At 45.0% G+C, this 16,163-nt stretch overlaps 1 protein-coding gene across 1 annotated transcript in view; it reads left to right on the forward strand.

The window, feature by feature from the left end:
* LOC120909327 (pendrin-like) overlaps positions 1-16,163 on the forward strand; it is a 135,110-nt gene that overhangs the window by 94,977 nt on the left and 23,970 nt on the right. Inside the window, exons 10-12 of the mRNA XM_040321075.1 lie at positions 1,231-1,344; positions 3,977-4,054; positions 6,502-6,597. Of these exons, the coding sequence (XP_040177009.1) occupies positions 1,231-1,344; positions 3,977-4,054; positions 6,502-6,597 (288 nt within the window). The remainder of the gene's footprint in view (positions 1-1,230; positions 1,345-3,976; positions 4,055-6,501; positions 6,598-16,163) is intronic.

Genomic DNA, 16,163 nt, shown 5'->3' on the forward strand with positions numbered 1-16,163 from the left:
CCCCTGCATCACTGGACCCCTTTACATTACACAGCCCCCTGCACCACTGGACCCCTTTACATCACATAGCCCCCTGCACCTCTGGACCCCTTTACATTACACAGCACCCTGCACCTCTGGACCCCTTTACATTACACAGCCCCCTGCATCACTGCACCCCTTTTACATTACACAGCACCCTGCATCACTGGACCCCTTTACATTACACAGCACCCTGCATCACTGCACCCCTTTTACATTACACAGCCGCCTGCACCTCTGCACCCCTTTACATCACATAGCCCCCTGCACCTCTGGGACCCTTTTACACTACACAGCCCTCTGCACCCCTTTACATTACACAGCACCCTGCACCTCTGGACCCCTTTACATTACACAGCACCCTGCATCACTGGCCCCCTTTACATCTCATAGCCCCCTGCACCTCTGAACCCTTTTACATTACACAACACCCTGCATCACTGCACCCCTTTTACATTACACAGCCACCTGCACCTCTGGTCATGTCAGCTAAAAAAAAAAAATATATATATATTTTTTTTTTTTTTTTAAATCGGGATGGTGTCACCCCTCTAGTGGGTGTCACCCGGTGCGGCCCGCACCCCCCTAGCAACGCCACTGCCTTGGTGGTTCAACAGCCCTTGATTGCTCACGGGGCTCACCTCACCTGGAGCGGTGAGAAATTTGCCAGCGGGAGGTATGGGCTCTTGTCAGTTGCCAGCGGAGAGAGCAAGCGGGATGGGGAAACGCAGCACCTGCTACATGCGCTCCGCCTCTGGACACAGACAAGGAGGAGGGAGGGGAGCACTTTGGAGCTTTGGCGCCCCCACCTCTAAGGCGCCTGGGTGCGGAGCACCCCTTGCACCCTGCCTAGGATCGGCCCTGTGTTGTGATTTATTTATTATTGGTAATACTGTATATAGTGCTGACAATTTACACAGAGATTTACATATATGTTGTACATTCACATCACTCCCTGCCCTTAAGGAGCTTACACTTACAATCAAAGGTCCCTAACTCACATTCATACATATACATAATAGAGCTTATTTAGACAGGAGCCAATTAACCTACCAGCATGCCTTTAAGAGTGTGGGAGGAAATCCATGCATGCACAAGGAGAACGTACAAGCTTCAGGCAGGTAGTGTCATTGATGGGATTCAAGCCGATGACCCAGTACTACCAGGTAGAAGAGCTGACCACTATATTCTTCATATTTCTTTCAACAGGAGTTTATTGCATATGGGGCGAGCAATTTATTTGGGGGAATCTTCTCCTGCTTTTGCGCCAGTACTGCTTTATCACGGACTGCCATCCAGGAGGGCACAGGGGGAAAAACCCAGGTAAATAGTTCCATGATCAATACATCAGAAAATGGTTATTACACAGGGACCAAACATGTTTTAATATTCTGATCTCACTTGGGAATATGAAAACCTAAATTTAAATGGTTTCTGTAGAACACACATCTAATCTTTTCAAATTGGTTGATATGAATGCGGCCAGATCTCTGTGGTTTGTATAGGTGATTCATGCTAGGCATGTGCATTTCGTTTCGTTCCGAATCGAAATTCGGACAAATTTTTCACTATTCGGACATTCGGATGCATACGAATTCCTGAATTGTAATATAACGAATTTAACCGAACCCGAACGAACGTTTTCGAATCGAAAACCCGCGTACGAACTTTGATCGAATTCGAAAACAAATTCTATTCGAATCGAATTCAAAAACAATTCGATTCGAAAACAAATTCGAATGAAAATTGAAAGCAAATTTGAATCAAAATCTAAAAAATATAAATCGATTTCTAAAAAAGAATACAATAAAATAGAATATAAAATGATAAAACAATAGAATGAAAATCAAAGAATAGTAAAGAACAGAATGGAATTTAATAGAATGTAATCAAATACAATAGAATATGACACCTGGCTTCTTCTATCTATCTTCTATCTATCTTCCATTTTCTGAAATTCAAAATTCATATAGAATGAACTCAAATTCGAATAGAAAAATATTAGAAGAGTAGAATAATAAAATATATATTTTTTTTTTTCTGCTCTATTCTAATATTTTTCTATTAGAATTTGAGTTCATTCTATATGAATTTCGAATTTCAGAAAATGGAAGATAGATAGAAGATACCGTATTTATCGGCCTATACCGCGCACTTTTTTGCCCTGAAAATCAGGCCAAAATCGTGGGTGCGCGGTATACGCCGATACCCGATTTCCCGCGCCGAGTTTGAATACTGCGCCGACATATACCGAGCGCAGTACACTCGTGTATTGTCGGGCAGTCTCGGCTCCTCCCGCGCTGACGTCCTGGACGTACAGGACGTCAGCGCGGGTAGCCGAGCATTGCCGACAATACACGAGTGTACTGTGCTCTGTATATGTCAGCGCAGTATTCAAACTCGGCGCGGGAAACGAGCAGGGAGGACGCGAGGACGCCGCAGAAGGACGCCGGACCCGACGAAGAGGACACCCGAAGCCGCAGAAGGACGCCGGACCCGACGAAGAGGACACCCAAAGCCGCAGACGGACGCCGGACCCGACGAAGAGGACACCCGAAGCCGCAGACGGACGCCGGACCCGACGAAGAGGACACCCGAAGCCGCAGACGGACGCCGGACCCGATGAGGCCGCCGATGTACGCCGCGCAAGACACCAAAACTGTAAGTACAAAAAGAAAAAAATTCCACAGGATTCGGGGCAACTTTAGGGGTGCGCGGTATACGCGGGAGCGCGTTATACCGCGATAAATACTAGATAGAAGAAGCCGCCAGGTCATATTCTATTGTATTTGATTACATTCTATTAAATTCTGTTCTTTACTATTCTTTGATTTTCATTCTATTGTTTTATTATTGTATATTCTATTTTATTGTATTCTTTTTTTTAAAAATCGATTTATATTTTTTTAGATTTTGATTCAAATTTGCTTTCAATTTTAATTCCAATTTGTTTTCGAATCGAATTGTTTTCAAATTCGATTCGAATAGAATTTGTTTTCGAATCCGATTGAACTAAGTCCACAGCTTACAACTTCCATTCAAAGGGATGATTTACCCCCTTATCGTAACTTTATTGAGAAGATCTCATCTTTGCAGTCTTCAGGAAGACTTTATATAATCCAGTTATCACCTATAACTAAAGCAATTTAAAGTGGACTCACTCCATTTTTCACAAGAATAAAGTGGACTCACTCCTTAAATGAATGTGTGGCCATCAGGTTCCTTCCTCCCCTGTTTTGGAGGGACTGTCTTCAGGAGAGTCCTCCACCCAGTACTCATTGGTCAGCTTCAGTTTATCATGATGAGTGGATTCCACTGAGTGGATCTTGGGCCTTGTACACACGACCAGACATGTCCGATGAAAACGGTCCACGGACCGTTTTCATCGGACATGTCTGCTGGCTGAATTTGGTCTGATGTGTGTACACACAATCAGACCAAATTCCCCGCGGACAGAATACGCGGTGACATGGCGGCGACGATGGCGCGGCGACATGCGCGCACCAGGAAGTTCAATGCTTCCATGCATGCGTCGAATCATTTTGACGCATGCGTGGGATTTCGGGCCAGCGGACATGTCCGATGAGTCGTACTGACCATCGGACATGTCCGACGGACAGGCTTCCAGTGGACAAGTTTCTTAGCATGCTAAGAAACTTTTGTCCGCTGGAAACCTGTCCGGTAGGCCGGGAAACTGTCCGGTCGGCCCTACACACGACCGAACATGTCCGCGGAAACTGGTCCGACGGACCAGTTTCAGCGGACATGTTCAGTCGTGTGTACAAGGCCTAAGCCGTTTGGAAAATGACCCGGGAACGAGCCCATGGAAGTTGGGGCTCAGGTAAGTAAAACGGGGGCATGGGAGGGATGCATTAAGGTGAAAAAACATGAAGGTTTACAACCCCTTTAATAACAGTGGTTGTAATTATGACTTTTGCTTTGTCTCTCCTTTTAGTTGGCCAGCTTGGTTTCAGCCGGAGTCGTGCTCATCGCGATAGTGGCACTTGGCCGGCTGCTGGAACCTCTACAAAAGGTAAGGCTATCTCTACACGAGTGAATAAAGAATTAATGGACTTCAAAAATGTTTTAGTCAAGCCTGGAATGAAACATATAGCAAACCGATTCTCGATTCTTAATAAGAACACGTTGATACCAAACTTTGTTGCTTTATTAATTTCCCATAGTAAGTTGCCAGAGTCCTATGTTCTGAATCAGTGGCGTCACTAGGGTTGGTGTCACCCGGTGCGGTAAAACATGGTGTCACCCCCCCTCTGTCTAGGCTGCCCAGAACCAAGCAGGCAGCGCACGGGGCGCACCCCAAACCAGCCCCTGTAAATGATAGTATAGGGCAGTATAGTGGCAGGTTAGGGTAGTATAGAGTGGTATAGTGGCAGGTTGGTGTAGTGGGGTGGTATAGGACAGGTTAAGGTGGTATAGGGCATGTTGGGGTGATATAGGTTAGTTTGGGGTGGTATAGGGAAAGTTAGGGTTGCATAGGGCAGGTTGGGGTGGTATAGGGCAAGTTAGGGTGGTACAGGGCAAGTTAGGGTGGCATAGGGCAAGTTGGGATGGCATTTGAAAGGTTGGGCTGGTACAGGGCAAGTTAGGGTGGCATTGGGCAGGTTGGGGTGGTATAGGGCAAGTTATGGTGGCATAGGGCAGATTGGGGTGGCACAGGGCAAGTTGGGGTGGCACAGGGCAAGTTGGGGTGGCATGGCAAAGTTTGGGGTGGTACAGGGCAGGCGGGGTGGTACAGGGCAGGCTGTGGTGGCACAGGGCAGGCTGGGTGGTACAGGGCAGGCTGGGGTGGTACAGGGCTGTTTGGGAGGGTACAGGGCAGGCTGGGGTGGTATAGGGCTGTTTGGGGTGGTACAGGGCAGGCTGGGTGATACAGGACAGGCTGGGGTGGTACATGGCAGGCTGGGGTGGCACAGAGCAGGCTGGGGTGGTACAGGGCAGGCTGGGATTGCACAGGGCAGGCTGGGCATGTCAGCTAAAAAATAAAAAATTTAAATAAACGGGATGGTGTCACCCCTCTAGCAGGTGTCACCTGGTGCGGACCGCACCCCCCGCACCCCCCTAGCGACGCCTCTGTTCTGAATAGTACCTTGATCCTGAGATTTTTCAGGCACTGGCAGTTGGAAGGGATGGAATTTAGGCAACTTACAGAAACAGACGATCAATAGGGAGGAACCCTTTAATGGAGTGATAATCAAATGTGCAGATTGAACGTGGGAAGGTGACACAAGAAGTTGCAGACTCTGACTAGTGAAGTCACCCACTGGTTAGAGTTAAACACAAGAATTTTGTTTCTGTAAAGTGGATGTAAAGCCACTCTCATCATTTCTAAACTACTGCCATAGTGCTGATCTATAAGGATATACATGCCTCCTGTATGTATCCTCACCTGTCAAATGTCTCCCCTCTGTCTGTTATAAGAACTGAAAAACTGCAGATTCTGTGGGTGGATCTGTTGTCTGGAGCTCAGTGGGTGGAGTCGTGATGTCAGTAGACTCCCCGCCCACCTCTACACTCCCCTTGTCAACATGCATTTTTTCCTATGTATTCCTTACACTAAATTCTGCTATGATCACTAACATCCAGTCAAAATCCAGAAAAGTAACCACATGACTTCAGAAAAGGAGTGGGGGTGGGAATTAAAAAATAATGCCTGTCTCCAGGTCAGTGCATGAGATATGTAAATAACCTGTCACTCACAGCAAGGGGGCGGAACGTACCAAGGTTTTTCTCTGTAAGTCCGCTTTATTTCACTGAACAATAAAAGAGGATTGCTCAGAGCTGGATTAACTCTGTGTGGCAAGACTGGGCACAGATGATAGGAAGTCTTAGGCCCTGTACACACGACCAAACATGTATGCTGAAACTGGTCCGCGGGCCAGTTTCAGCATACATGTTCGGTCGTGTGTAGGCGCGAGCGGGCCGAATTCCAGCAAACATTTGCCCGCCGGGCCTTTTCCCAGCAGACAAATATTCCTGGACGTGTTTTAAAACCGTCCGCTGGAATCCTGCCCGCTCGGACATGTACGGTCGTCAGTACAGACCTACCGTACATGTCCGAGCGCCCGCCGTCCCTCGCATGCGTGGAATGACTTTGACGCATGCGTGGAAGCCTTTAAATGGCAGGCCCGCCCACGTCGCCGCGTCATCGCCGCGTCATCGTCGCGGCGACGACGCGGACACGCCCCGCGTAGTGTTTACAAGCGGACTTCTGTACGATGGTTAGTACAACCATCGTACAGAAGCCCTCTGGCAGGCATGTACGGTGAAAACGGTCCGACGGACCGGTTTCACCGTACATGTTTGCTCGTGAGTACCCGGCCTTATACTGTACATTGTGACAGCAAAAAAATTCAAAAAATATTTTTTTTCGGGTTTACATCCACTTTAAGCTTTCTATACACTTAACTTCACACTTATGTTATAAGTAGGTTTATATCATCATGTTCTTTTTACTTTCAGTCTGTCTTGGCGGCTATTTGCGTAGCCAATCTCAAAGGTATGTTCTGGCAAGTCAAAGATGTACCGAAGCTGTGGAGAGAAAACAAATGGGATTCTGTAAGTATTACAAATTGTTTCATTTACATTTAATAAAACAAAGAATTTGTTTTAGATTTAAAAAAAATGGTAAATACCACCTAAGATTTCAATTTAAATTCACTAGATACGGTACAGATGCATTCTAACAAAAGGGGTGCAAAGCCCTATAGTTTGTTTTCTTTTGCGGCAGAGAAGGACCCTTGTTCTCTATTTCGGGAGCAGTGGTCTCTCTGCAGAGGTCTGATACTCACTAAAGTCAGAGGAAGAGCTCTTTAATCAGCAGGGTACATGACCTTTGCTGATTGCAGAGATATGGAGGTGTCAGACCTCTGTAGAGAGACCACTGCTTCCACACAGAGAGCAAGAATCCTTCTCTGCAGAATGTTGACAGGGGACAGGTTTTTCATACTCAGCTAATGTCTGTTTTCAAAATATGACTAACTATAGGATTCTACTCATTTTGGAATGTATTTAGCTAATTTAAAGCGGAGGTTCACCCTAAAAAACATCTATGTACCATCCCATCCAGCATACTTGCGTCAGCTACAGTATGCTTTTTTTTGTTTTTTGCGCTGTATTTACCGTTTAATCCTTCAGTTTAGTTTCAGACTCCCGCGGGAAGTAGGCGTTCCTATGAAGAGGGGAACATGATTGACGTCCGGCTATGGTGCGTCACGCGTTCCAAAAATAGCCGGACTAGGTCTCGGCTCTTCACGGCGCTATACGGCGCCTGCGCACGGACTAGGAGCTGACTGCGCTGGCACTGTATACAGCCGAGTCCTATTTCAGCTATTTTCAGAACGCGTGACGCGCCATTGCCAGACGTCAATCATGTCCCCCTCTTCATAGGAATGCCTGCTTCCCGCGGGAGTCTGCAAAGAAACTGAAGGATTAAACGGTAAATACAGCGCAAAAAAAAAAAGAAGAAAAGCATACTGTAGCCGACGCAAGTATGCTGGACGGGATGGTATATAATTCTTTTAGGGTGAACCTCCGCTTTAAGGTGAAAAGTTAACTTTTACCATACTAAACAATCAACATGTTCCTGGAGTCACCCCTCTGTCACTTTATATACTCACATTCCCCTAAAAAGAATCTCAGATCATTTTTGGTCTTTTTTCTCCCCCCATTTCCCTTTCTGTCTTGGTCAAAAATCACCAAAAATCACCCCTCCCCCATTGTGTTTACTCAACTTCCCTTAAAGGATTCTCCCATAAATTTATATATTTTTTTCCCATCACTTTCTATCTTGGATAACTAAAAGATAGGCTGAATCTGCCAAACAAAACAAATAAAAACATGACAGGGGTTCTAATCAGTCCCTACTCTATCCAAAATGAAAAAAACAGTTTTTTTGGCTTCAAGGCATGTGCAGGAGACTCAGCTGTGGGTGGCTGAATGCATCTTTTTCATGGTGACATTCCCATTTGTACTACATCAGAGTGGAGCCAGCCATGACTGTTGTATAATCTATGTCATCTCAGATCTGTAACCCTTACCCGCATTGCTATACCTTAACAAGTAACTTAGACCAGACCGAGGGTGTGGAGTAAACATGGCCGTAGCAGCCTCCTTTATTTAAAATTATAAACGTTTAACATAACTCAAAAACCAGATTTCCTAACCCAGGGTGTGATCAATAATGGAGGAAAACTTTATTAGAACTTTTGTAACATTCCTGCACTGCGGCCTTCTTCTTCCGATAACAGGCCTCAAGCCGACTTCCTGACTCAAAGACAAACTTGACCGCAGTGCCCCATTTCCATTACTTTCAGCTAAGCCTCCGCTTGCTGTAATCCCAAACCTCAGGACCCATACCAACGACAAGTCCTGACCATGTTTTCCTGGTATTTCCTCCTCCTCAACACGACCGACACCCGCCACTGCCACGACTCAGGCAAACGTCATAATCTGAATAGAAAGGAAAGACCAAGAAACAACACCCCCCCAAAAACAAAACCAACTTATATCAAACTTAGGGAAGGGTGGGTGGGAAAATCACTAGGGGCAGTGTTACAGCTATGGGCGGGCTCTTCTTTTTTATATCGCCCTACCCCTCCTCTGTTACACAGCCAATCCCCTGCCATCTCTCTTTCCTTCCCAGTTTAACCCCCGTCATGCCCGCCCTCCGCCTATGTCATTCTTTTATTTTTGCTCCGGGCTTTTCTGTAAGCTCACCATGGTCCATTTTCTTACTGACCCTTCCTGTAATGCTGTATCCAGTGTTAAGAACTTAACCAGGGCTCAAGTCCTGCGGGAACGTGTGGGAACGGAGTTCCTGCACTTTTTTCACAGCAGGAACGCAGTTCCCTTTGCAGGACTAGAGCAGCCGAGCCACCCGAGCCAATCCTTCACTAAGCGGTGATGCCCAGCTCGAGTCACTGTCAGGGGCAGGCGAACCTTAGTAATCCTTTATGTCACTGGCCGCTTCCTGTACATGGATTCATCGGGTAGTGTGCGGGTATTCCGTCACTTCCTCGATGCCGCAATGTCTCCTGGGAGCTTTTGTCATTGTTCCCAGGAGACATTGTGAAGGTTTGCCGCGGGTTATAGCGGGATTTAGAAAGAACTTGCTTAAAGCGGAGGTTCACCCGTACATTACACTTTTTCCCCTTAGATTCCTGCTCGTTCGGTCTAGGGGAATCGGCTATTTGTTTTAAAATATGAGCTGTACTTACCGTTTACGAGATGCATCTTCTCCGTCGCTTCCGGGTATGGGCTGCGGGACTGGGCGTTCCTTCTTGATTGACAGTCTTCCGAGAGGCTTCCGACGGTCGCATCCATCGCGTCACGAGTAGCCGAAAGAAGCCGAACGTCGGTGCGCAGGCGCAGTATAGAGCCGCACCGACGTTCGGCTTCTTTCGGCTACTAGTGACGCGATGGATGCGACCGTCGAAAGCCTCTCGGAAGACTGTCAATCAAGAAGGAACGCCCGCTCCCGAAGACCCATACCCGGAAGCGGCGGAGAAGATGCATCTCGAAAACGGTAAGTACGGATCATATTTTAAAACAAATAGCCGATTCCCCTAGACAAAACGAGCAGGAATCTAAGGGGAAAAAGTGTTTTATGGGCGAACTCCCGCTTTAAAGTTCTTTCTATAGATGATCAGTGACACTGCCACAGCGAAGAACGGGGAAGGGTGTTTACACTCACCTCTCCCCGTTCTTCAGCTCCTGTGACCGATCGCGGGACACTGGCGGCGATCGGGTCCGCGGGTCCCGCGGGCGTGGTCACAGAGCTTCAGACCGGGTCGCGTGCGCAGCTGGGCTCTTAAATTATAACCAGATTTTCACTTTACAGTGTTTAGCAATAAGTACAAGAGCTTAAAACCAAGATAATACTCCATTTGGTATACCATCTAAAACAGGGTTTCTCAACCAGGGTTCCTCCGGAAGTTGCTAGGGGTTTCTTGAGGGGGTAATTCTTCCCAATGACCACAAGGGTAAAGCCTCGTACACACCCACGGTTTTCTCGGCAAGAAAACTGCTGGCAGAGCTTTTTGCTGAGAAAAACGTTTGTGTGTATGGTTTCTCGTCGAGAAAAATAGAGAATCTGCTCTCTATTTTCTCGTCGGGAGTCTCAATTTACTTGTTGTGATTCTCGTCGTACTGGTTTACGATGAGAAAACCGTTCGTGTGTATGCATTTCCGAGTCTTAAAAAAACGCGCACGTTCAGAATCAAGTATGAGACGGGAGCGCACCTTCAGGTAAAACTAGCGTTCGTAATGGAGATAGCACATTCGCCACGCTATAACGGACAGAAAAGCACGAAGATTGAAAAGCGCGAATCGTCTCTTACTAAATTTTACTAACACGCAGTAACACAAGATTAGCACAAGCAGTCCAAGGGGTAGCGCCATTGAAATCGAACTTTCTCTTTATACTGCCGTTGTACGTGTTTTACCTCACCACGTTTTAGAACGACGAGATTTTGGCTTGACAGTGTGTATGCAAGGAAAGCTAGACAAGAATCTCGTCGGAAAAAAAAACGTTTTTTTTTTTTACGTGTGTACAGGGCTTTAGGAGCATTCTTCCCAATGACCATCACACTAATGTATTATGAGTTGTAGATATAGTGGCCCAGATTCAGAGAGACTTACGGCGGCGTATCTCCAGATACGCCGTCGTAAGTCCGAATGAGCGCCATCGTATGTATGCGCCTGATTCATAGAATCAGTTACGCATACATCCTGCCAAGATACGAGCGGCGTAAGTCTCCTACGCCGTCGTATCTTGGGTGCATATTTACGCTGGCCGCTAGGTGGCGCTTCCGTTGATTTCCGCATCGAATATGCAAATGAGCTAGATACGCCAATTCACGAACGTACGTGCGCCCGTTGCATTTAGTTACGCCGTTTACGTAAGACATACGCCGGCGTAAAGATAAAGCATGTCTCTAGGTGGCGCAGCCCATGCAAAGTATGGACGTCGGAACAAGCGTATCTTTTTACGTCGTTTGCGTAAGTCATATGTGAATAGGGCTGTGCGTAAGTTACGTTCACATCGTTGGCAGTGTTCGACGTATCTTAGGCATTCTATCCGACGCATGCGCACTGGGATACGTCCACGGACGGCGCATGCGCCGTTCGTTCAAAACGTTAATCACGTTGGGTCACGAATCATTAGCATAAAACACGCCCACCTCTTCACAATTTGAATTAGGCGCGCTTACGCCGGCACATTTACGTTATGCCGCCGTAACTTAGGACGCAAGTGCTTTGTGAATACAGCACTTGCCTCTCTAAGTTGCGGTGGCGTAGCGTAAATACAATACGCTACGCCCGCCCACACTTACGCTGCCCTACGTGAATCTAGGCCAGTACGTTTTATCAGGGGTTCCCTGAGACCAGAACGTTTTTTTTAAGGATTTCTCCGTGTTGAAAAGGTTGAGAAAGGCTGATCTAAAACTACACATATGTGTCTTCCCCTTCTCTGTTTTTGTATAAATCATATAATTACCAAACAGAATAAACAATAAAGAGACTCAATTGCTTATATAGTGAAGCCTATAAATACAAAACCTCTGGAAAAAATTATAATGTTTGCAATTGCATATCCATCTATGAATGTTACATTTGACTTACCTACATGGAAGCAGTGAGTGACTTTTAGTTTATTTTTCCTGGATTGTGACTTCTCGGCGCATTTAGCGGCTGATGATCCATACATATATGGGGGCAGATCCACAAAGAAATTACGCCGGCGTATCTCTTGATACGCCAGCGTAATTTCAAAATGCCCGCGTCGTATCTTTGTTTTGAATCCTCAAAACAAGATACGACGGCATCTCGGCTAGATCCGACAGGCGTACGTCTTCGTACGCCGTCGGATCTAAGCTGCAATTATTCGGCGGCCGCTAGGTGGCGTTTCCGTCGAAATCCGCGTCGAGTATGCAAATGAGCTATTTACGGCGATCCACGAACGTACGTCCGGCCGGCGCATTTTTTTTCGTCGTTTGCATTCGGCTTTTTCCGGTGTATAGGTAAAGCTGCTATACTGAGGCGTACTCAATGTTAAGTATGGCCGTCCTTCCCGCGTACAATTTTGAATTTTTTACGTCGTTTGCATAATTCGTTCGCGAATAGGAATTTGCATAGAATGACGTCACCGTCGTAAGCATTGGCGGGTTCCGGTTTAATTTCGAGCATGCGCACTGGGATACCCCCAGGGACGGCGCATGCGCAGTTCCAAAAAAACGCTGTTTACGTCGGGTCACGACGTATTAACATAAAACACGCCCCCATTAGATCCATTTGAATTCCGCGCCCTTACGCCGCGAGAGATACACTACGCCGCCGTAACTTATGGCGCGCATTCGTTGTGGATTCAAATTAAAAAAGATAAGTTACGGCGGCGTAGCGTATCCTAGATACGCTGCGCCCGGCGCAGATGTATGTGGATCTGCCCCATGATATTTTTCTAATATTTTTTAATTTTCAATCAGATTTTATTTACATTTTTCTTATTATAAACACATACACGTATACAAATGATAGAAAGAGCATGTCTCATAACAAACCAAAAACAACCAGAAAGTACTCAAGAAAACCAAAAAACAAAGCCCAACGCATGCCTAAATATAATAAGAGCAATAAATATGTATTTAAAGAAAAAAAATACTAAGAAAAAAAACAAAACCTTATAGCGATTAACAATGGTCAGACATTATAAACGACGCCTGCTTTAACCACTTCAACACCGGACCATTTCGCTGGTTAAAGACCAGGCCACTTTTTGCAATTCGGCACTGCGTTACTTTAACTGACAATTGCGCGGTCGTGCGACGTGGCTCCCAAACAAAATTGAATTTTTTCCCACAAAATAGAGTTTTCTTTTCGTGGTATTTGATCACCTCTGCGATTTCTATTTTTTGCGCTATATGCAAAAATAGAGCGACAATTTTGAAAAAAAATCAATATTTTTTTACTTTTTGCTATAATAGATATCCCCCAAAAATATATAAAAAAAACTTTTTTTTTCCTCAGTTTAGGCCGATACTTATTCTTCTACATATTTTTGGTAAAAAGAAATCGCAATAAGCGTTTATTGATTGGTTTGCGCAAAAGTTTTATTAATAATTTTTTTTTACTAGTAATGGCAGCGATCAGCGATTTTTATTGTGACTGCGATTTTATGGCGGACACATCGGACACTTTTGACACATTTTTGGGACCATTTTAATTTTTACAGCGATCAGTGCTATAAAAATGCACTGTTTACTAAAAATGACACTGGCAGTGAAGGGGTTAACCACTAGGTGGCGCTGTAGGGGTTAAGTGTGACCTGGTGAGTGATTCTTACTGTAGGGGGGATGGGCTGTGTGTGACATGACACTGATCTCCGCTCCGATTACACGGAGCGGGGATCAGTGTCATTGTCACTAGGCAATGCGGGGAAATACTTGTTTACATTAGCATCTCCCAGGGTTTATCTCTCCGTGAGACGATAGCGGGTATCCCTGTGGTGATCGAGTCCGCGGGACCCACGGTCGGGGTCACGGAGCTCGCGACTGCACCGCTGCCGGTCAGGGTGCGACCAGACGGCGACATCTTAAAGGGGACGTACCTGTACTCCCATATGCCTGTCCGTGCCATTCTGTCGATGTAAATAGGCATGCAGCGGTCCTTAAGCGGTTAAAATACCTAAGCAAAAAAGCTACGACTAGAGAGGTGTGTGACCTAAAAAATAGATGAAGGATGGATGGCCGCACTCCAAAAACCGTACAGGTTGTCTTTTATTAAATGAACAGCAAATACATCACCAGATCACAACAATAAGAACAGGGGAACAGCCGACGTTTCGCACAAAATCAGTGCTTATTCATGGCTGTGTGACCTAGGTCAATACCGGACTCATATGGGCCAACCATGGTAACCAAATCTGAATCAAACCTCTTATATTTATTCTTTCTTAGAAATTAATCTATGATGTTTAACTTTCATCACCTGGCAGCTAGTGGTTCCTGTTCAAAGCTGAATAAAACAATATAAATGGATACTATAATACTTATAATATTTGGATCCATCTATTAATCCTTTATCTAGTTCTTTGTATGGGCTCTGTGGTTTTGCACACAAGCTTTTGGACAATTTTGCACACCTTTCATAGATGGGATATGCAATTGCAATAGTTTATTGTTTCCAATGGTCTTGTAATTACAGGCTGTGCTATATAAGCAGTTTGGTGTGTCTTTATTGTTAATTAATTTTGTAATTATGTGATTATATGTTGGGTTAGTTAGATTAGTGTTACTAGGGCAGCGCTCTGCCCCTGCCACCAGTTAGTGCCTCTCTGTGAATTGTGAATGAACTCTAACCAATAGACATGTGCATTCGTTTTTGTCCGAATACATTTTCGTCCAAATTCCAGGTATTTTCGTTATGGTTTTAACAAATGAAAACGAATGCGCAGAATACGAAAGTTCCGACATAAACAAATGCTTTATTTTCGTTGCAACAACAGTTTGATATAGATAGGAGATTCGACATGACGCTGACAATAACAATCTGTGTCTATGGAACCTGTGGTTGAATGTGCCTAACCTTAAAGCGGTAGTTCACCCCCCCCCGACACATTTTACCATCGAGACAGGCATTGTAGCGCGAGCTACAGTATGCCTGTCCCGATTTTTTTAACCCCGTACTCACCTTGTACTCGGACATCGTAGATTTCGGCTCCCGCGGGGAATGGGCGTGCCTATGGAGAGGGAGGATGATTGACGGCCGGCCCTGGCACGTCACTCTCCCCGAAGACAGCCGGAGTAGGTCTCGGCTCTTCACGGCGCCTGCGCACAGGCTATGCGCACGCGTCGTGAAGACCAAGCCTATTTCGGCTATTTCCGGAGAAGCGTGATGCGCCAGAGCCGGCCGTCAATCATCCTCCGTCTCCATAGGCACGCCCATTCCCCGGTATCTTCGATGGACGACTACAAGGTGAGTACGGGGGTAAAAAATGCGGGACAGGCATACTGTAGCTCGCGCTACAATGCCTGATTTTAAGGTAAAAGAAAAAAAATATTTTTTTTTTTGGTCGATAGGGTGAACCCCCTCTTTAACTCTATTAGTCCAAGATTATTCTACATAGAGAGAAAAGATTTGACATAGAGAGAAAAGATTGCTGCTGGAATTGGGTGGGGGAAGTAAAATAAAAATAATGATGACGATGAATGTTATTGGCTGGTTGTAACCAAAGATGAGGAGCAGTAAAATAGCTAGAACTAACTTGACAATTCAACATAAACGACGAAGATTTTACAAAGCATCGAAAAACATACAAACGTCAAATCTGTCATTGAAGGTTTATGGTGTCTGTCGAAAGTTCTAAGAAGATTTGACGGAGCAGCTAAACTGTACGGCGCTGTATTCGTACATTTCCGGTAAAATGCTCAGCCCATAGGCTATAGAAAAATTCTAATGTTGGTTGACTAGTAATGATAATTAATAAATAAATATAATTATTACTAGTTATACAACATTAGAATTCTGCTATAGCTAGCTTGTAGGTGGAACATTCGACCGGAAATGTACGATCGCCTTCAATGACAGATTCAACCTCAATTCATTCAGATTTTCGGACGAATGCAATTTCTAACGAAAAACGAAATGAATAAAAATTTCGGGAGTAACAAAATAATTTATTTTTTGGACAAAAACAAAATTCTAAAATGAAATATTTCAGTGTGCACATGTCTACTAACCAAAGACTCAATGGGTGTAGAACAAAAACAGAAAAGGGAGACATGTACAAAAAAGGGGGGATAGGGTTGGGACTTTAGATGAGGCATATGATAGGAACTACCACAGGCCTCCATCCCTGTAAATGGATAAAAGAGGGGGAGGTTTTGGGACTTTAAATGAGATGCGTTTTAGCAGTATGCGATTAAATATATATATATATATACATATATATATATATATATATATATATATATATATATATATATATATACATGGAATATAAAAAATGTTTCCATAATAGCCAGGCTCAAAGTTACCAACCAAAAAAGCACTAAACCAAATTAATCTGTCTAGCTGTATGCATTAAAAACAGAGGTTTAGTTGCATGTATTTGCAAATACCTGTAG

Source organism: Rana temporaria, chromosome 8, assembly GCF_905171775.1.
Source record: "Rana temporaria chromosome 8, aRanTem1.1, whole genome shotgun sequence".
In the NCBI taxonomy this organism is placed as follows: Eukaryota; Metazoa; Chordata; class Amphibia; order Anura; family Ranidae; genus Rana; species Rana temporaria.